Source organism: Anas platyrhynchos, chromosome 13, assembly GCF_047663525.1.
Source record: "Anas platyrhynchos isolate ZD024472 breed Pekin duck chromosome 13, IASCAAS_PekinDuck_T2T, whole genome shotgun sequence".
Classification (NCBI taxonomy): domain Eukaryota; kingdom Metazoa; phylum Chordata; class Aves; order Anseriformes; family Anatidae; genus Anas; species Anas platyrhynchos.
The window spans coordinates 10,139,939-10,161,593 of NC_092599.1; the positions used below are offsets into that span (position 1 = coordinate 10,139,939).

General features: G+C 48.2%; 1 protein-coding gene across 15 annotated transcripts in view; it reads left to right on the top strand.

Moving 5' to 3' along the window:
- The window catches only part of GRIP2 (glutamate receptor interacting protein 2), a 245,994-nt gene that overhangs the window by 221,688 nt on the left and 2,651 nt on the right, over nt 1-21,655 (top strand). For 12 of the 15 annotated variants that reach the window (XM_038185845.2, XM_072044107.1, XM_038185846.2 and 9 more), the window contains exons 15-23: nt 1,564-1,630; nt 2,438-2,583; nt 2,875-3,019; nt 7,304-7,443; nt 8,668-8,844; nt 11,103-11,256; nt 14,193-14,313; nt 18,039-18,275; nt 19,467-19,613. In XM_038185845.2, coding sequence (XP_038041773.2) covers nt 1,564-1,630; nt 2,438-2,583; nt 2,875-3,019; nt 7,304-7,443; nt 8,668-8,844; nt 11,103-11,256; nt 14,193-14,313; nt 18,039-18,275; nt 19,467-19,613 — 1,334 coding nt within the window. The other 3 variants (XR_005269045.2, XR_011812396.1, XM_038185851.2) reach the window with 2 other exon arrangements.

The following is a 21,655-nucleotide window of genomic DNA, read 5'->3' on the forward strand; positions in this document are numbered from 1 at the left end:
ACGTCCTGTGTTCAGAGAGAGAACAGCAGCAGCGATAAGGAGGCCGTACATCTCCATCCCCTGGGCTGTTAGTCCATGCTGTGTGCCCTTCTCAGTCAGCGCGGGTGCTTCTGCGTTGATTTTTGCCACATCAGCCTCTGTCTGCACCCTGTGCTTCCCTCCCACCTCGCAATCTGCCTTCGATGTAACTGCTCTATGCCACAGGCAGGTTGAGTACAGGCAACCTTGGTGAACCTCCACAGCCCCCCTGCTTCTCTTTGACCCCCAGCCACAAGCTGAGCATGAGTTTCTAGATGAAACCTGCCCAGCACCACGATCCAGTAAGACATGGGGAAAATAATTCTTCCCAGCCCTGTATCATCCAGCAGTTGCATTGCTGTGACTATTATAAAATCCATCACAGTCTGCTCTTCACTGTCTGACCCGACTTCTATACTCAGCCGTGTTGCAGCTGAAATTGGCTGGCTTTTCGTGCTGTTCGGTGCAGTTTTGGTTATATCTGCGAGAGGATATCCTTAAAGGTGATGGTCAAAGCACGTATGTTTTTAAATCTCATAAATGAATGTAAACAACAAAAAAAGCTAGAGCAGAGATGTTGGTAAGAGAAAGGGCTTGTTCCTTTATGTCTGACTTTGTGGGGCACTCTCTGGCTCCTGCTCAGGCAGGTAGATCTCTGCAGTTGATGCCAGGCACCTTTCAGGAGCTGTAATCTCTGTCCTGCACCCAATCCATTCAGATGCTGCGGGTTTCTTCCTTCCCACGCAGTTTTGGCACAGCAGCTCCGTCAGCTTTAAATGAGATGATGCCATTCCCATAGCGAGGCAGGAGGGGTGATGCGGGGTGGAGGGGATGCTCTCGGTGTCTCTTCGTCATGCGGATGGCAGGGAGGTCAGGAGGGAGTCAAGTCAGAAATCTCTCTTGGGTTTCTCAAGACAGCAGCAGGTCTTGCAAGCAAATTTGAAAATGCAAATGCTTCCAGAGATGCATCCTCACATCTCACATGGGCTGAAAAAGTCCTCAGGCTGGGGAGGGAAAGATTGGACACCACCAGCTCCAGAGCTGAGAGCAGCCCTGAGTTACCCAGTTGTACGACAAAGAGGCCTGGGGAGCTGAAACAACTGGAAAACATTTGTTTTGTTTTGTTTTTCCTAATTTTTCCACGGTTATTTTCCGCCTGGAAAATTTCCCAGGCCACTTTACTTCAAAACCAGAGAAGGGCTTATATTAGCCACAGCTCTGAGCTGGGTGCTCCCCAGGCAGCAGTGCTAATGCCTGCCCCCTGCCATAGCCAGGGGGTGTCAGCAGTGCTGGGCAGTCTCACCTCCTGCTGCTGGACACCTCGCAGCCTCCCCTTAAAGGACAACCAACAAACATTTGCAGGGATTTGCTGCTGCTTCTTTTTTTTTTTTTTTTCCTTCCCAGTTGTGGCTTCCAGAGTTCAAGTGTGAAGCACCGTTTTGTCAAAGGAATATAAATCCCCTTTCCTCCGAGCTCCTTTTCCCCATTAACCACTCCCCTCCTGGGTAGCAGGCTGAGCGTTGTACCCATTTGTCTCTTTTACAGCTGCGAGCAGAAAGCCTGGGGAGCCTTTGATCATCTCTGACATCAAGAAGGGGAGTGTAGCACATAGGTGAGTACAGAAATTCCTGCCTGCTAAACCCAAGGCAAAATACCCACTTCGGTAAGGAGAGGCAGAAAGATGCCCCAGCAGTAGCACTTGGGTCTGGATTTTGCCAGCATTCAAGCAGATGTCAGCCTGAGAGGCTTTCTTAGACCACTGTAGGGTTTGGAATAAAAACTGTCTTTACTGAAGCAAATAAGAGTTGAGCTAATGGAGAAGATGGCCAAGGCAGATTCAGAGGTCTGCAGACCCTGCAGATGAATGTTCAACATCTAAGAACATGTGCTAAAGGGTACCATATATATACATCTCTATCCCATAAGGTGCAATGGCTCATCGGGTAGTTTGCTACGTCTCAGCTCCTGCCCACATGAGTGGAGTGATTGAATTGTGGGTGCTGGTGGAGAACTGTGCAAATAACTCAGCCTTCACTGACTGCACCTCTGATCCCAACGCCTCGTAGCAAGGCGTTCAGGGGGATTTAGTGCTGCTGGAGGGCTGGTTTCTAAGAAAAGGTAGAATATTTGTCAGTTAAACATCAAGCAGTTTTGAGTGCCGTAGGTTACCCAGGCTGTATATCTAAGTAGGTGAGAGCGGCAAAGTAATCTGCCTGCCTTGTTCTGGGTTGATGCACGTTTACACAAACTTCCTCTCTGTAAGTTATAATTGCCCCAGCCTCTGTTCACGCTTGTTTCCCAGAAAAGATCAAGGGGAAGAAAAAGCTAATATTGTCATCACCACTGCAGAACTGAATGCATTGCAGGATTTGAAAGGCAAATACAAATGTACTTTAGTTTTCTTCTTCTTTCCCCGTAGAACTGGCACCTTGGAGCCGGGAGACAAGCTGTTAGCCATTGATAACATCCGACTCGACAATTGCTCAATGGAGGATGCTGTGCAGATTTTGAGGCAATGTGAAGACCTGGTCAAATTGAAGATTAGAAAGGATGAAGATAACTCTGGTACAGAAATCCTGATGCAAACTGGTGCCTGTCCACTTTAATGACATTTCCCAATAGGTAGTGCAAACCAACAAAGATAAGGACTTCTGCCTGTCTGGTCACCACTTTCCAATTGATTATAGTTTATTTTTGTTATTCTGCCCTTAAATGGAGTCTGGAAGGTTAAAACCCTGTTCAGTATGAGCATAGCTGAAGGCTGAAGGGTTTTGCTTCTAAGTGCTGCAAGTCTTTCTTATGACCTCTTCCTTATGGCAAATGAAAAAACCTCAGCGTTCCTGTTTTCTCTTCCAGATGAGCAGGAGACGACCGGTGCTATTATCTACACGGTGGAACTGAAGCGATACGGTGGGCCCTTGGGGATAACCATCTCTGGGACAGAGGAACCTTTCGATCCCATCGTCATTTCAGGCTTGACAAAAAGAGGGCTGGCAGAAAGGTGAGGTTTGGGAACAGAGGGGTTGAGCTAATGTGGGAAAGGGTCTTGAAGCTTACAAAGCCTTCTCTGCAACTCTTCTTAGGTGTTTTAGCCATTTAGTCTGCTAGAAAGGAAAGGTGCTATGAAGGTACCACGCACTGTGAAGCAGGAGCAGCCCTGCTGGCCTGGCTTTTCAGACCCACGTTCAGGACATGTGGGCTCGTCAGGACCGTGCCATTAGGGCAGTGAGAGAGGCTCAAAGCAGGGCACTTCTGGCAGAGTCAGATCCAGTGTGTTGGTTGAATGCAGCAGCTGGGAAAATGTGTTTATCTGCCTCTCTTCCACTGAGGAGCTTCCTAATCTGATTTCCCATGCTACGTTTTGCGTGGGGAATGCCCAGCCTGCCCAGGAAAGCACCGTATCCTTCTGGCCAGGGTTCACCTGCTGCTAAACCACAGCTTATGGCCATGGCAGCACTGGGTCCTACTGAAACCACAGATTTTGGGCATCTTCCGACCTGTCTTTGCTGGTTGATTGTTCTGTTACATGCGGAGGTATCTCAGTGCAGGGCTGGTGTGCCTGAGAGCAGCAGACATTTATACTGCATAAATGTAGGTGCAGATTTACCTTCAGCAGCCGGGGAGGTTGGCTGTGTGTGTGTGCCTGAGTCTGAATGTATGTGCATGCGTGGGATTTAAAGGATCAGGACACTGCTGAGAATATAAGGTGGAACTGAGTCATGCGCTGTATCTTAATTATTCTGTCTGTACGGTAGCTGTGACGTGTAAATAGATCACTTCAGCAGCCCTGACTCATGCTTCTCATGGGGCTGCTTTACCCTGTGCTGCCTAACAGGCAGCAAAAACGCTCTGAACAAATAGGTGTGAAGTGCTAGACCTTGGCAAAGTTTGACTTCAGATCTGCCCTTTTGCTTCTTTCTGGTTCAAGGCCAAGCTCCCTGTGAGCTGAACGGTAACAGCTCAGTGCGTCTTTCTGCCTCGGGTTCCTCGAGCTCTTAGCAAGTGCAGTGCTGCACAGTTCCACCGCTTTCCTTTGGTACAGAAAACCAAGTAAGAAGTAAGGAAGAGGGATGAGCTCAGTCATTAGTGGTTCTTTGGGGATTTTGTGTCACTGCCCAACTCTGTAGGATTCAGTCGTTTTTCACTAGAAAACACCAGCCCTGGGGTATCCGAGGCTTTTCTGCATAGCAGTCCTGCACTGTACCTGCAGCCCAGCGTGAGAGAGGTTCAGGACAAGAAACCCAGATGATGTAAGGCATCAGTAGGTGGTTTTGTACCCTTGCTGCTCTCAGTTCCCTTTGCAGTGCTGTGGCTGTTCCTCCTTCGAACTTGGATGCACATCAGTGACTGCTCTGCGGAGAAAAGTAGTGCAGGCAAGTGCTGCGGTGCTATTGAATTTTGATCAGGAACTGGCACGCAGCAAGGAATGAAAAGCCTTTTGAGAAGAGCAACAGAGCCATTCAGCACGTTCACTGTAGCAGGCTAAGGAATAACAGTGCCTGCACGGGGGAGCAGTGCGGGGACAAAGCAGCATGGAGATTTCTCCAGGTAACCTTGGCTTCTTGCAGGGAGGGTGAGGAGCACTGGGATGAAGCCTGCCTGCAGGAACGTGCATATTTTTCTGCTGAGATGGTGCACATTTTTCTCCTGGGAGTAGCAGAAAGGAGTGGCTTGACCTTGTCAAGGGAAGAGGGGTGTTCTTAGTTTTATAATAGTTTGTCCCTTCCCTGTCAACACTACCCATCTCTGTGCTACAGGCACCCTTCTACCCATGCTCTGAAGGGCACGACGGGTTTCTGAAGGTCAGGAGTTAAACCCAAAGCTGCGCCTGGCTTTTCCTGGAGCAAAGCACACATTTCAGCAGCAACAACATGGGGTGGGCTGGGTCCTGGCATCTGATAAGGGTCACACAACAGCTGCACCTGTAGAGGCACAGATGAAAGTCTGCACTGCAGCTCTGGCAGCTCGCTCGGTGCTGGGGAAGGCAGGGTGTCCTCTAGGAGCTGTCACATGTCTGTCACAGCGGGTGACAGGCTGTCTAAGCTGAAAAACCTCAGATGCAGATGACTTGGGTTTTATCTTGACCTTGAGCATTTTTCCCCTTGTACGTGTCCCGTCCTATAGGACTGTACAGAGGCAGCTCAGGATATTGGGTTGGTGTCGAGTGATGGCTCGCTCCCACAGTCTCTGTTTCCTCTCCTTCAGTGCCTGTGGCTTTACCCTTGACCATGGGACTTGTTTTCCTCCTTCCTGGGGGAAGGGCCAATACTATTCAATTCTGGTCGAGGTTTAATGGTTCTCTGGGAGCAATTTTCAGCAATCGCTGACGTTTTGAAGTGCTTTTAAGGGTTTAACAGTCTCCTCTACTGCCACCTGGTCAAATACATGTGGGTGGCTGCAAGAAGGTTTTGTCCAGGAGCACTCAGCACCAGCCCATGTTTACAAGGGGAAAAAGGGATGCTGGAACTGCCCATGCCCCAGGCAAATCCCTGCCATGTGCATGCAGTCACCTCTCCTCTAGCACTTTCTGGAGAGCGGTTGCAGCCCCATTTAATCCTTCAGACGTACTGTTGTTCAATTCTGCTTTTCTGGTGTTGGTCAGGCAAGAAGGGGCATGGGGCGTGCAGCTCCTAAGGATGTTTGAATGATGATGGAGAGGCACAGGGGTCATCTGCTAGAAATAGGTTTCTCTGTCCCTCCTGTTTGGCTTCAGCATGCTTGTCCCCAGAGGAGTGCCTGGAGGTGGACAGCTCAGGGGACTGCGCTTTGATTTACTTTCTCTCCTTGGAAGAACACCTGGCTGAACAGTACTTACCTTCAACTGCTTCTGTTTTCCCTGCTGAGGGAGTCTCACAGTTTCTGCAGAGCAGTTGTGTTGTTCTGAGGTGGTCGGTTGGGCTGGCACAGTGGGGAAGAGATGCATCCCCATGAAAGATCAGCTCCTGCCTCAGTGCTGCAGCAGGAGAACCTCAAATCTAAGCCACTGCAGCCAGCAAAGGATCACATTTAAAGTGTCAGCAGTTAAGCTTGATTTTTTTCGACTATGTAGATGAAACTTTTAAGATGTATTCTGGTTGCAGTGCAATCTATAATTTATTTGAAGACTCAAATTTTCCCTGAGGGCTTTTTAGGGCTGATTTGGATGGGACAAGACGGACATCTAGTGGCTGGTCAGGACCATCGTGACAACCTGTCCAAATATCTTAGCAGCAGCAGCAGGCTGATCAGTTCTGTCTGCTCTTTGGCTACATTTCCTGGTTAGATTTACATACTGTAGATGTTTTGCAGCAGCATTCCTGCTATAGTTCCACATTTGGGGGAAAGACAAGTAGCTGTTTCGCCTGTGATAGTATATCAAATCCTGTTTCTGCAGGAGTAGCAGTCCAGTTTGGACTAGATACAACCTTGGAGAGAGGCACATTGCCGTGGGCAAAAAGATATGACCATGCAGATTTGCATCTTCTCTTGGCTTGATCATGTGAGGTCCCTGTTAGCTAAATCTCGTAGCAGTGCTGGAGCAGAGGATTGCTGCTCTTGTGTGCTGGCACTGGGGATCTGGAGTGTGTGTGTGGTGAGCACAGCCCAGCCAGCAGCGAGTGAAAGGTCCTGTGTTGACTGCCAGATCTGGCAATGAGCATGTCCTGCCCTGCCTGCTCTTTCCGAGCAGAGCAGCAAACACGGGAGAGGTAAAGTGAGCCCATGTTTGTGGGCAGACGCTGGGAGAAGGATGGAGGAGGAGGAGAACTGCCGTGACTTGTTAGTTCATTCCTGGCTGTTGCTGAAGCTAAGGATTTATTTATCTGAGAGCAAAAGTCAGTGCTGGGATGTGTCACAGTGTTCTAGCTGCATGGGGGGAGACTTAAAAGATATCATAAGCTGATTTACAACCGGCTCAGCTCATGTTTGCATGCACAGTCTGTGTTGGGCTGGGGTTTTGTTTAGCTTTGTCTCATAATTCTGTCCATCAGTTCCACGTGTGATGACCTGTAGGTATCTCCCACTGCTTGTGCTTTTACCGTATAAATCCTCATGGCTTTGAAGAGTTTCAAATGTAAATTGGCCTGAAATCTCAGCTACTGAGGGGCCTGGGACCCAAGGTGTGCATATGTTCCTGTGCATATATGTATGTACATACACAGGGGATGATCAGGAGTGCACAGCATGCCAGGGGGAGACTGAGACATGTTTAAAGTGCTGAGTTAATTTGCTATTGCTTCAAGCAGCAACATAATGGCCTGAGACAGGTTGCCTCTCTGAACTTTCTAACAGCACCCTTTCTCTCCAGAACTGGAGCCATCCATGTCGGTGACCGAATATTAGCAATTAATAACGTGAGCCTCAAGGGCAAACCGCTGAGCGAAGCCATCCACCTGCTGCAGATGGCGGGGGAGACAGTAACTCTGAAGATCAAGAAACAGACGGAAAGTGAGTTGGGGAGCCTGGTTTGGGGTGGGGGAGATGCAAGTGGCCCATGGGATGTCTGTATTGCTTCTGGAAAAGTAGTATCACTCTTAATCATAACTTTTCTGTAGATCTCAAAGCAGTTTGGTAAACGTATGGCAATGCAGCTATAGAGGAAGCCTAGGCAGGAGGAAGCAACCTACCAAATTAGAAGTAGAATTTGGGAACTGATCCGTCTTCAAGAAGCCTCAGACTCATTTCCTGAAGGCAGATGTCTTGATCCTTGCTCTGAAATACTCTTTTTTCCCCTGCTGACACTTAGCACCGTCACAGCGACTTGCTGAAATAATTGACGTGCAAGTGCCAGTTGGAGACTTGTTAATCATTCTGAGAATGAAGCAGGTGTAATTGAAATTTCAAGGTAATCTTGAGTTAATCGTGATGAGCAATCTTCTGAATGGTCGGAAAATTGGGACTTTTAGAACAGTGGCCTTTGTTTGGTAAGATAATCTGTCCTCATTGACAAAATGCAGACTTTCAAAGGGCTTCTTTATCCCAGCTAATGCTCTGCAAGCTGGAGATCCAGGGTGTGGATGGCTAACAGGATATCTAATCAATGAGGACTTTAAAATATTCAGTACAAGAATGCTTGTACTGAGAAACCATTCCTTGTATAGCTTTTGCCTGAAAAGGAATTTGTGTAATGATAATAAAGGCCTATTATTGCTAAAATAATGAATGGGGAGGCCTGACTTTCATCATCTGCATTCAGCTTTCAATTTTCCAATCACTAATCAGGGGAAATTCAGCCTCAAAATATCAGATCCAGGAGTTCCACCATTGTCTTGAGACTGCATGGGAGACTCTTGGGGGGGGGTGGTGATCAGCCCTGAATTGATCCGAGGTTGTACAGTTTTGACAGAGCATTGCAAATTCAGCTGCGGTACTTTGGGACCTGGTTGTGTTGTCATGGGAATCTTGCTGAAACTTAGAAAAATTGAGGCTCCTTGGAAGAGAAAGAGCTGAAAACTCTGAGTTTTTTTTATTTTATTTTATTTTTTCTTTTCCTTCAGCTTGGTATAAGAGTATGGCTTTTAATTGTGATGCATAGGCCTTTCCCAGTTACTTTTGAAGAGCTGAAGAGGTTCTTAAGACATGGACACTACCTGGGATTGCTCCCACGTCTACTTAAGCCTTTCCCTGAGGCTTGTTCTTTGTGCCTACTAAAGCAGCTTATTCTGATTTCAGAACCCTATCCCAAGAAGTCTGGGAGTATAAATGAAGTGAGCGACCCTGAAGATGAACTGACAGACTCCCAGAAAACGAGCAAGCTCTCTGAGATATACTCAACCACAATTCCTAGTGTGGACAGTGCTATGGAGTCATGGGATGGCTCCGGCATTGATGCTGGGTATGGAAGCCAAGGTAAGACAGGGTGTCTTTTCTCACGGGTCTCTGGCCCAAGGCGAAGACAGACTGATCATCCAAGCCTGTCTAGAGACTGAACGTGAGCCAAAGACCGTGGTCTGACTGCACTTGCACAGCTTCTCGCTTTCAGCAAGGAACAAAATGTATTTTAAAATGTGCTCATGTGGTGCTCTGAGTTATATATATATATTTTAGGTTTTTATTGGCATGTTTCTTCTGGCTTATATGACACTGTACTGTTCACAGAATTTTCAAAACCATTATAACACTTCATAATTCACGTAATCCAGGGAAGTATTCGCTGTCCATATGTCTTACAAAATATTTGGCCCATAGCTAACATTTAATTCTCCAGAGAGGCCATGTAGAATGTATTAATCCTCTTCAGGATGTTTTAAAATCCACAAGAACGTCTTGTGACTAGAAGCACTCACTTAACAAAATAATTAAGGTAATGCTGCAAGAAAGGATCTCTAATTCTCCAGTGAGTGATCAGATGAACATGTGTCTTGGAGGCCAGGTTTATTCAGCTGTGGTTTCTGGCGGACATATGGAATTGGGATGGAGGATGCTGTAGTCGTGGGAATAGATTTTCTCTTGGAGAAAAGCACTGGAACATTGTTATTCCAGTTCAGATTTAGTGATGTAAGCTACTATTAGCCCATGTTGAAACAAAACAAAACCCTGAATCAACTCCACAAAAGGAAATTGGTGAAAAGACTGCTGTCCTGAATATTACATGAAAACAAGGAGGAGTGCTCCAGGAGCGGGCTTGCAAAGTGCTTCCAGTGTACTGAGCAAGGTGTCTGCCTGTGCAGTCTGACTTAGAAAACCTCAAAGGATAGCATGGTGCCAACATCTCACCTCCATCATGCCTGCATCCTCCTTGGTCTGAAGTCTTAATTTGGCAGTGCATTTGCGACAGGAAACTTTGTTAACAAGGAATCCCCTGGCCTGCCTAATGCTGCCATCCTTCTCCATCTAATTGGATGCTAATGCAAGTCAGACATTGGATTTAGCAAAGCAATTGCTTTTACCTGTAAACTGAGAGTGAGTGACTGGAAACTATGTGTTCAAAAGTGGGGCTGATGCCGTTACCCCATATCCATAGCCATCAGCTTCGCTTCAGGGGCTGTCTGATCTTTCCTGGTAACTGCACTTTGCTGCGTGGCAGCACTGCGTCTGGAGATTGGAGTTTACTCTCTGAATGGGATCCCCCAGATCAGTCTCTGCAGCCTCCTGGGTTTTAATTTCATCCACAGCTTTAGGAAACCAATCAGGGAAGTGTTCGAGCGAGGGAGCTGTGCTGGGCCTGGTGGGAACATGCCACCAGGTGGCTCTGAATCCCAGGGATCCAGCCCTTCTCTCGGGAAGGAGGAGGTAGAAGCGGTGGCACCCAAGTGACAGCTCCACACACGTGTCCCTGCGGTCCCTGGCCCCCTGCGCCCAGCCCCAGCCTCCCACCTGCCGACTGCAGGGCCCTGCACCCAGGGACCTTGTTCTCCTGCTCTGGCAAACAGCAACTGCTCCTGACTGCTGTACAATGTTGGCAGGCCCTTTTCTGGGGCTCTCTCCAGAGCAGTCTAACCTTTAAAAACACACAGAGGAAACACTCAGCTAAGTGAAATAACAGGCCTTGGCATTTTCAAAGAAACTGTTGGCAATGTCTTCGGGTATTTCCAATGCTCTTAGCTGTTTGGGAGGTCAAGTCTCCCTTAATTATGTGTTTCTCCGTTACCTCTTCCTGTTCGTTTGGCGCAGCGTGTGATGGAAGTGCATGGTGTTTCTTGGAAGGGCTGTGGGGATTTCTTTGAAATGTTGAATGGGCAGGAGGTAGGCAGGGGACTTGGGAGATTTATTTCCATTGCAGATGGCACTGACGTTGCTGATGAATGCTCTGTTTTGGAAGGTTTCTGTCCAGGCAGCTCCTCATGAGACTTGGAGGTCTTGTGACAAGTGTTGGATTTGCATCTGGGATTTGCAGTATGGGAAAGTCCTTGGGGGCAAACTTAGTGAAACTTGTCTGGTTTCATATTAATGATCCATTTGATCATGAGAAGTTGGTTTGGTTAAAGCAAGAAGAGATGAGAAGAATGTCCCCTTGTGAAAGACTGAACTAGAAGCCGAGTGTAATCCAGATGGCCTCAGGTTTGGGTTTTGGGGAAGGAAACTGTCTTGGCTCAGTATGATTTATCCGCTTCGGTTTTCTAACCAGGGATTTAACCTCTTTTTCCCCTGCTGCTTGCCTTCCCTAGGTACATACATACCTCAGGCTGCGGGCATTGCCCTTCATCCACACGAATGGAGACACAGCAGGCAAAAGAGCAGCACCCCTCCTGGGGACCCCAGGAAAAACTACCCCTACATGGATGGAAGCTTCAGTGAAGACGACTGGGACAAGCCCAGCAGGTGCGGAGGGGAGGGAGGAGGCAGGGGGGAAACATGAGGGTGCAAGGACACTGAATGTGATGGATTGGATCAGCCAGAGGTGGGGAGGGCCAGTGATGCCCCCATCTTGGCGTCAGGCAGCTGTGGGGTGAGGTGCTGGGGTGCTGATCTGCTCTGTCAAACCACCTCCACGTTGCCATCTTGCCCTGGGCATAACTCTGCAGCACATCTGCCACGGCCAGGTGACATTTATATCTGGAGTTAGGGCAGTCTCAGCTGCATGGACCACAGGTTCTTACCATGTCTTCTACTCCTACCACGTAAAGGCTGCAGTACTTTCATAGTTCAGGTGTAATAAGTAGTCATGGCCAGGGCTGTCCTCCGTTGTGTTGGCCAGACACGATGAGTGAGGATGCAGCTTCACAATACTGTCACAAAGCCAAAAAGACCAACCAAAACTCTTGTAGGACCGGTATGAGGTTGCATGTTCCAGTTAAAATCTCCCAAAGGTGTGGCTGGAGCTCTTTTTCTGTCACACCTCGGCCCTTCCAACACACAAACAAAACCATGCCAAGTGAGCACGGTCGAGCTAATCCCCCACCTCAGCCACAGAAATCCTGCAGGGCCACCCAAGCACACAGAAGAGGCTACAGCTGCCCCTCTCTTTGGGTGAAAACCCTGCTGGATCTGTCTGCCCTGGCCACTGACCCACACACGGTAGCCAAGCCTCGTTGCTTCGTAACTAACCCTCCCCTCGACATCCTCCAGAGTCCCCATAGTCGTGTGTGTCGTGTTGTTACTGTCGGTTCTTTTTTTCGTTATTAATTATTTTTCCTTAATTTTTGTTTGTCAAAACAAAACCCTTAGAACATCTCATGGCCATTTCCACCTATTTAAAGATGATCAAACTGGCAGGAAGGCTGGCAGCGGCTGAGACTTTGTTCTTGTTTTGCCTCTCAGCGAGAGCCGGCTCACAGAGGTCGTTGATCTCTCGGCCTTCCCAGCGAGGCCGCTGGCAGCTGAAGTTAGCAAATCTGAGCCCTCGAAGCCCTGCGTGTCCCTAATGAGGGCTCCGAGCCCTGATATCAAAGTGCAAGTGAAACGGTTCATGCTGCTGAGCCCTTATTATTAGGGAGAAAAACAAAATGTCTCTAACCCCAGCTGCCTTTAGCCTGGAAAATCCTGCTGACCTGGTGGTGTGAGAACCTGTACTGATTCATCCGAGTCCTGGGCGTGTTTGTTGTATTGCTGAGCTGAGAGGCAAGAAACTTGTAACTGGAAGGGACATTTGCCTCTTAGGAAACCTGGGAGCAGAGGAAGGAAATGAGTAAGGGGAAAGAATTGAAAATTCCTTATGGGGGGAAATTTGGGTTTGTTTTTGTAAAGTCTTGCTGGGTGTTTTTTTGACCTCTCTGCCTGGTGTTAAAGGCTGCTGCTTTACAAGCTGATTCTGATGAAAGGTAGGGGGTTAATTTAAAATAAAATAAGCCGTGTCAGATACCACTCTCCAGGCAGGCCAGGATCCCACAAGGAACAAAAGTATGTGTGTTTGAGGTTCTGCCTGCTATAAAATCCTATTGAAACCACTGGATGAAAAGCATTGCCAAAGACTTTGCTATTAATACAGATCTGGAAAAAGAGTTCTGTTACTATCCCAAGGAGTTATTACATGTCTAATTGAAGCTAAGCTCACTTTGACTTGTACTCACGTAAAATGTTTTGACTTTGCTAAGTGGCCCTGGTGGGTAAGTGTCCCCTCCTGTTAGCTCTGATGCCTGCTGTGCCATGCAGGGAGCTGCCAGATGCTGCAGAGGTGGAGCCTTGTCCATGCAGCTCTGCGTAAGATGCATGGAAGATGCATTAAGGCTGTTCTAATGTCACTGTCCCCCTGGGATATCTCCCTGTGATACATTAGTGGATATATTGTGATTTTGATTTAACACCACAGAGTTTCCTTTAAGAGGCTCCTGTTACACTGCACGCTGATCACCCAGGTTTCCCAGCGCCTGGTGTTCGGTAAGCAGTGGCTGGACAAGAGTGTCACCTACTTCTCTAGTTTGTTTGCAGGACTTCAGCATGTTTAATTGCTGTTTGCTTTAGAAGTCCAAGAATTGAACCTGACTTTGTGGTCAGAGATAAGAGACACCGAAACCACTGGGTGGGAAATCGCTGACTCCCCAGCGGGACACGCGCAGTGCGCACATTAACACGTGTTTGCACCAGCCTGAGAGGTTATCACTGTCCTCGTTCTCTGCTGTAGACAGAGTTGGTTAACAGTCTGTCCACAGCAGTGGGTTCAATGACTCGTGTAGCACAGAAATCTCCTGAATGTGAGAGCTCACCTCCTTGGCCATCCCCAAGCAAATGAACCTCGGTTTGGATGGGTTATACGCTGACACTGTCGATATTGCTTGCTGTAGTATGTGTTTACTTGTCCAGCCTAGGGAAATCATTTTTATATACACCTTTGCATTATTACTCTCATAGATACCTAATGTATTTATCATTTTCTCACCATGTCTGTTACCCTCTGTGTTTTTCTCTCTCTTCTCAGGTGTTCTGTGTCTCAGATCTGAGCTCTATCCCATCAGCCTTTGTACTAACAGTCTCTGAGGCTCCTGGTTTACCCATAACGCATCCTTTTTTCTTTCACTTCTCTATTTCACCAAAACGTCTTCCTAAACCTACAATCTTCCTACAGGCACTTTTTAATTTACCCTTTGAACTTTGACATTACTACACCAACTTAATTCTTCCTTTGAAGGACGCTTGCCCCGTTAGTAAATGCATGGAGGTCTCGTATTCGGACTCTTGTCTGAAAAGTTCATATTGTTTGCTTTTGTATATGAAGACTCTTCAAGTCTCTGCTTTTACTGGTGAGACACTTGCTGTAGCCTCGCGGCTTTCATCGCGCTGCAGAAGAGTGCTGACAATGTTTGGTTCCTACGTTACAACAGATACCCCAACCGCCAAAATGGCCTTGAGACCACTCACGAGGATAGTTTTTGGCGTGTTTTTGGAGAAGCTTTGGAGGATTTGGAAACATGCGGCCAGTCTGAACTTTTGAGGGAGATTGAGGTAAATCACTTTCTGAATTTTCTGCTGATCTGTTTTGCTCTTGACTTAAATGCTGAGCTGTTTCCCCCACATGTTACTCGCCCATAGCATCCCTGTGCTGCCAGTGGTGTGAGAAAGGGTTCGAGTTTAATCCATTTCAGGGGCTGTGCTAATGGATAACTACATCTCATTAGGCAGTTACTTGCGTGCACTTTTCCCCTGAGCTGAGGAATTACCCACCAGTAACTCCACACTCTTTTTGCAAGCTGTTGCTGGCCAGCAATCTGCACGTGACTGTTGGCAAACCTTCCTTATCAAACGGTGAGCCTTCGACTTGGGGAGATAGTGTCTGTCAAACGCACTCAGAGGCCAAGCAAAATGAGCCCCCAAAAGCCCATTGGGGCTGGAGCCTTGGCTTACTTAAAGTACAGACAGGCTCAACATGCGCCTTGCATTCAGCTGTTGCTCTGCCGGAAACTGTTTCAGTAAAATGGGTAATTGGAAGCTTTTCAGCCAGCCTTCCTCTGGAAAAATCTGAGAAAGTGATTGCTTCCTGCAGAAATAAAGGTGTTTCCTCTCTTCACAAGCCACTTTCTCTTTTCTTTATCCAAAATGCTTTGTAGGTCATGTTATTGTGTCCGGTTATAGGACGGGGAGCCTCCATTTCTGAGCTGTGGGATGCAAATAAAAACCTCCCCTGAGACTGCAGAGCAGCGGGCACTAAACCTGCCCAGCAGGACCCAGCCATGGGCCTCCTGGCTCCCACCACATCATACATGGAGGAGCAGGACCCAGGGAGCTCCTCTCTCCCTCAGCTTTCTGGGTACAACGGACTGGGGAATGCTCACTAGGCTGTGTCCTCCATCAGCCCTAAAATGGGGTCGGTGGCCAAGGTAGTTCCCTAAGGCACGAAGGAGACTGGAAACTGGTGGGTGCTGCTCTGGCACGTCATGCAGGAACGGCGTCCCCATGCAAGGTCTGATGAGGTGCCTGGAGAGATGCCAGCTGCTGGACTGCGTTGGCTGCTCCAGCGTCATAACACAGATTTGGAGTCGGAGATGCTCTCTGGGCATCTGTGGTCTGTGGGCTTGCTTCAGCCAGCAGAGGATGCCCATTACAGAGGGGTACAACCCCAAATCCTGTGGGGTAGGTCTCCCTTGTCTCTCTGCAGTCTGCTTTTTTATGCACTACTGCATATTGCTTGGGCTTCCGAGCGAAAAGGCAGCTTCTGAATATTTGGAGGTGAAAAAAGAAAATCCTGGTTTGGTCTCTCTGTGAAAATACAAGTGATGAGGGACTTATTAATTCTTTCCTGCTTCATCATTAGCAATTTTAAGAGGGGGAGGAATCTCAGTGACATACGTTGTGCTGAAGCATGAAGTGATATTATTGGTAGTCTTAACTGTTTAAGAAGGCTGACTTAAATACACAAAAAGACAAAACCTGAAAAAAAAAACACAAGCTGTAACTTCTTCCCTTGATCAATTATGTCCTGGACCTGGATTTATTTAGAAATGAGCTGAGGCAGCTGCTATCGGCCTCTCTGAACCGCTGGTGGCTGCTTAAGGAAAAGTACTGCTCTGAAATGATGCAGAGATGTTTCCCTTCTGTGTAATGGCTGATCTTAATGGGAAAAAAAGGGATTTGTTTGGCTACTGTGAAATGCCAGGATAGAGAAAATAATCTTTCTGCCCATGCCTTTTCCAGAGATTCATGGTGCAGGGATGTGTGGGCTTTTGAGTCATGCTGTTTGGAGCTTTGGCAATTACAGCAGTGCTTTGAAAAATGCAAAGAAATTTTACAAAGATGAACAGCTCTGGGGATTTGGTGTATTTAGCACATTTTTAGAGTGTTTTAGAAAGTTCTGGGGACAAAGAGAAGTGCGGTGTTTGTAGCAGAAGTCTGATGGCTTTCAGCTCACCTTTTACTGAATCCAACGTACCAGTAACCTGTTCTCCTCTGTCCGTTTGACTGTCCTCCACGAGGCGTGGTGTGGGAGGTGTGGTGTTCTCTGGGCTCTTGCTGTATTGCAGGTTTCCAAGCCCCAGCTCTGTGATTTGATGTCAGGTCTCTCTGTAAGTCTGATCCTTCATGTTCTACATTTGAAGAAGAAAAAGAGTCATGCAAGAAGCCCCAAGATAGCTAGAATTCAATTGCCTGGCACCCATGAGATACCTGCCTGATGCCTTTTGAACACCTGGGGAGGATGACAGGGATGCCCAAATGTTAGGGAAGGTAGATTTGGGATTTGTCTTGCCTCTGCCAAGTGCTGAACTGCCGCCGTTCTGCTGCAGCATGGGACTCTTCCCAAAAATCCCCCAAACCAACTTTCCTACTGGTGATGGTTGCAGTGAGAATGGGATTGTGTAGCTGAATTGCTAGAGACATCCCGTGTTAGGTTGGGACCCTGAAGGTCTCGGTTAAAAGAAGTCCTGACCCAAGTCAGCAGTGAGAGTGGGAATGTTTCTGCTCCGCTCCCTGGCCCTGCAGTGCCGGTGTCGGTGTGGCACGGTGTCCTGGGGAGCTGGGGCTGCCTGAGGTCAATGAACGAATGTACCCTGGCTGGCTGCAGAACACAGCGTTTGTTAATCCAACTATGTGGTAACTCAGCATCCTTCCAGTGGGTAGCAGGTATTTGAGTTTTGTCCAAACTCAAGGTGATTAAGTCATTTTTTTTCAGGAGGACCTGGCAAGTGCTGGGAAATTCACAAGCTAAAAGGGTAGTACTGGCATTTTCATTACTGCCACCTGAATCTGCTTTATTTGCTTTTGTTCCAGCTCGGAGCAAAGAGCCAGCGGGCCGTGATTAGAGGTTTAGTTGGATGGTATTTCCCCTGTGCACAGGAGCAATTGCTCTTTGACTTGCCATACTTAGCGCTGCTGAATTTTGCTATCTGCTCCCTACCTTTCGTTCTCTTTCTTCTACCTTTTGACATTTAATGGGGCTGCAGGCCCTTAGAGCCTGAACTTTGGAACGATGACGGCTTTCATTATGCCGTGTAAGTGGGCTCTGGGACCTGGAGCCAGCTGAGGTTCCAGTCTGGATTCTTGACTCCTTCGTTAGCTTTGATCAATGCAATCTCATTAGTGAAAAGCATTGCCAAATGGAGTAGAATCTACTTAGGGGCATCATTTAATGGATGTTATCGAGGATGACCAGGCTTAAATACTACTTAATTTCATATTTTTAACTCAGTTTTACTCAGTGAAGGCTCCCATTTACTGACAGATAAAATCCTCATTTCTCTGCTGAATTGGGCTCTGCAGAGCCCAAAGCTCTGCCTTCCTGGGGCCTTGCCAGCATGGGGTGATGCTGACAGGGAGCTGCAGCACACAGACGTAGGCTTGGAGATCCAGGCTGACACCAGTCCCTCTGCGAGCCCCAGGATCAGGATGTTCATCCATCTCAAATCCCAAAAGATCCCCAAATGAGGTCTGCCCCATCCTGTTTGTGTAGAAGGGGACATCAAAAAGACCATATAATGGCTCAGGTTGGAAGGGACCTTAAAGACCACCTAGTTCTGACACCCTGCCATGGGGAGCTGGATAGGAGATGCTCCACAGATGCTTCCTTCCATCTGGAAATGGCTCTTACAGCCAAATGAAAGAGCTTCTTGGTCCTTACCTTTCTGATTAACGAGAACCAGGGTGCCCCCCTGTTGTCCTTTCTGCTATTTCTGTTGCCACACAGTCCGTCCCTTCCCGCTGCCAGCTCAGCTGAGTGACTTTGTGCCTTTTCCCTGCAGGCATCCATCATGACGGGGAGCGTCCACAACCTGGGCCTGGAGGGCAGCAAGCTGCTCCTGGACTCTGTCAACCCGTCGGGACTCAGCCCGTTGAGGAAAGCCAACACCGGCTGTGATGACGGACAGACCGAGGGCAGCAGCTCCCCTGCCAAGAAGAACGAGAGGAACCTGGACATGAAGAAGATGGAGAAGGAGATGCAGGAAATCATGTCCCCTACCCCCCTCGAGTTTCACAAGGTCTGTGTAGCCAGGGGTTGGTCTGGCTGTGGCCCCCCTCGATGGTAAAAGCTGCTGGGTGTTTTGCAATCCTGTAGGAAACATCCTTTGTTCAAAGGGACTGTTGGTAAATGTTCCTTGCCAAAGCTGTCCCCGACCAAGGTGTGCAGCAGAGGTTTTCAGAGAGTCAGATGAAGAGGAAGGGGCCTCTTCAGGAGTGTAATAGGACTTAGCTGCCATGCTTTGGTGGGGTTGAAACCCGTGCTTTGCTGTTTGCCTTTATTTTATGAGGTTTCCAGGTCCCTGTTTTCTGTGGTTCATTAATTGGTGCTACAGATACAGGTGAGAGAGCTCCATGTATGGCCCCATGGAGACCAGCTGACACTTTTCCAGTAGCACGCACCACTCCGTAGGCCACTTTTCCTAAGAAATAATGTATTTTCCCTCCCCCTCCTCTTCATCCCCAGCCTTTCCAAAAGTGATGCAAATGGTAGGACTTCAGTGAAGAGATACTTTTTTGAATTCAGTCAAGTTTAGGTTTAAGTGTGGTGCAAGGCGATGGCAATTAGAAGGAGTAATTAATTAACTGTAGAAACTGTTGATGCAGAACGCAAGTAGGGAAGGGATCTGGAGAGGTTTCAAAAAATCTGATTGCCTTTTTCTTTCCTAGTGTGACTTTAGAGCAAAACCTGCACTTAGGGCAGCTAGGAAAAACAACTGTTTCACGTTTGATCTGCTCTTGTCCTTCAGGGCATGGCAAATGCACCTTTAAATAAAACTTCTTCATTCCTGAAGGAGGAGAGCTGTGTAATTAGGCATGTTAGGGGGTGGCTGTTCTTTCTGCTGGAGCATCTGGTGCTGGCTGTGCTTGGAGATGAGTTGGAGGCCAGGTGGGCTGCTCCTGTGCATCAGCCTGGGCTCCGTCCTTCCCAAGGACTGCACAGCTGTGAGGCTTCCCCAGCCCATAGCACAGTGATGGAGCCAGAGCCTAATGAGTTCCCAGCTTTGGGAAGCAAAGGGAGTTATGGTGGGGGGAATCAGCTGTCCCTCAATCTGCATTAGCTGAGTTCTTAAAATCCACCCAGGAGACTCGCAGCAGAATTGCTCGAGGCCCACACACGTTACCTGTGCTCTTGCTGTCCTGCCAACCCTGTACATCTCCTCTGGCCTCTGCAGCATTAAAACGTGTGCTTTCTGCTTCTGTCCCTCCAGATGACACTCCACAAAGACGCAGAGAGCGAAGACTTCGGATTCAGTGTGTCGGACGGCCTGTTAGAAAAAGGTGTCTATGTAAATATGGTCCGTCCGGATGGGCCAGCAGATCAGTGTGGCCTCAAGCCATATGACAGAGTGCTTCAGGTAATAAATGCAAAATGCAGTTCTGGAGGCTGGGACGGAGTGAATGAGTGGCTGAGAGGAAGAGAGAAGTGAGACCCACCCATGGCAGCACTAACTTTAATGAAAGGTAATAGTTAGCCAACTAGGTGAGCACCTACCACCACGCTCTCACTGAGACCTGTGTTTTACAATAACAAACCACGAGGTAGCAAAGCTGGCTCCCCTAGAGTACACCCATCCCAGGGAGCACCTCCATACAGAGCCTGTCCCAGCAATGGCCATTTTGAGCTCGGGCAGCTTACGACCAAAACAACCAAAAAGCTGTGTTGCTTTCCCTCCTCACCCTTGGTCCTTTTGCTATCGTGTAAGAGGGTGATTTTTGGATGAACTAGACTGTGTTGCCAACATGCGTTCTAGTGAATCTCCCCTTGTGGAATTGAGCAGTGTTCATGAAGTTCGGTGCATGCCTTTGACAACTAACAGCCTTCTAGGAACAAACCATCCTTCAAGCAAATTGTTTTTCACGGATATTTTTCTTCAAAAGATACTTGATCTGAAACAGCCGATGCAGAAAGAGAATAAAAACTCTGGTCAAAAGCACAGTCTGTAATTAACATAACTTGGGCATATCTGCCTACCAGAGGGACAAGAAGAGCACGGTGAGTTTTGGAGCTTGGAAAGGACCTTTATATGGATGAAAAATCACAAGTTTTGCTTTGGGGCAACTCAGATAGCAATTGAGAAAGTGCAACCCCGCTGGAAAAGTTGCCACCATTTGGAAATGCAGATATTGTGACCATATTTGGAAACACTCAGAAAGATGTTTAGTTTTACTAATTTCTAGGCGGGGGCTGTTAGCAGTAGAGTCAGAGCCAATATATTATGTACAGCAGGTAACTGGAGAACTGGCAGGGCTGTGGGGAACCTTGTTTAAGCTTGTTATGGTCTCCAGCCAGTTGGCTGCTATACAATTATTCTTTCTCGGCTTCAAATAAAAGATGGTGCAAGAATGAACAAGAAGCTAATTAGGCTCTAGGCTGCCTTGCTGTTGAATGTTGGATGTGTCGCTCTTTGCGAGTGCCAAGTGCTCCGGGAGGTGTGCCTGAAATCCTAAACAGAGCGGAGTGGAGACTTTTTGAGACCCCCCCTTTGATACGCCGTGCCGCATGGCTTCCACCTGTGAGAAGATTTGCCGTCCTGTTGACACCTGTGGCAGAGATGCATTGCTGAGGATGCTCCTCAGTGCTGCTGGTGATGGGCATGAAGATGTCTGCAAGCAAGCTCCAGCTCTGAAGGCCAGCAAAGCACCCAGTTCCCCGCCAAGGACCCTCTGCCTCTCGGCTGGATGGATTAGCCAGAGCGTGGCATTGCACTAACTTCATTTTTGCTCTGGAGCCGCCTTGCCAGCATGGAGCAAAGGCAGAGCAAACTCATGGCTTCTCTCTCCTTGTCCCTGCACTATCTTGAAACTGTTGCTAGGCACTTACTTCTCCGTAAGGAGCGGTGTTGGGTGCAGCTGCGTGGATGCCAGATAGGGCAGGGGACACTGCTGCCGTCACACAGCCCAGCTCCGTGGGCACGCATTAATCCTGGGAAAGGGTTTTGGATGCAAAGGTTGCGTGGCCTCATCCAGCCCTTATCCAGAGAGAGAAGCAATGCCTGGCCTCAGGGGTTATGTTCACTCCAAAGGTGGGTGGGAAATTCCTTTCTCCCTTCCCTGCCTCCCCTCCCCATGCCATTTGCCAGCCCTCTCCATCCTGGGGCTGTTGTGGCACCAAGCCCAGGTGCTCCAGTAGCTGTAGGCAGGACAGCTGGGGTGGCTCTTGCAGGTGACCCAGCCTAGAAACATGCTTGAAGATCTGCAAGAGGCAAAAGGAACAGCGCTTTCACTGCTGAATCCTGCAGAGAGGATTTGCAGCCTCGGCAGCCTTCTTCTGAGCCCATGTGAAATGCATTCAGACTCCTCCAAAATGAAGGGTGTAAATGGGGAGAGGAGAAGCAGGAACTGTTCAGTATAGTCCTGATTTGCTGCTGGCTGAGCTGGAAAATGGTTGACTGAAGCC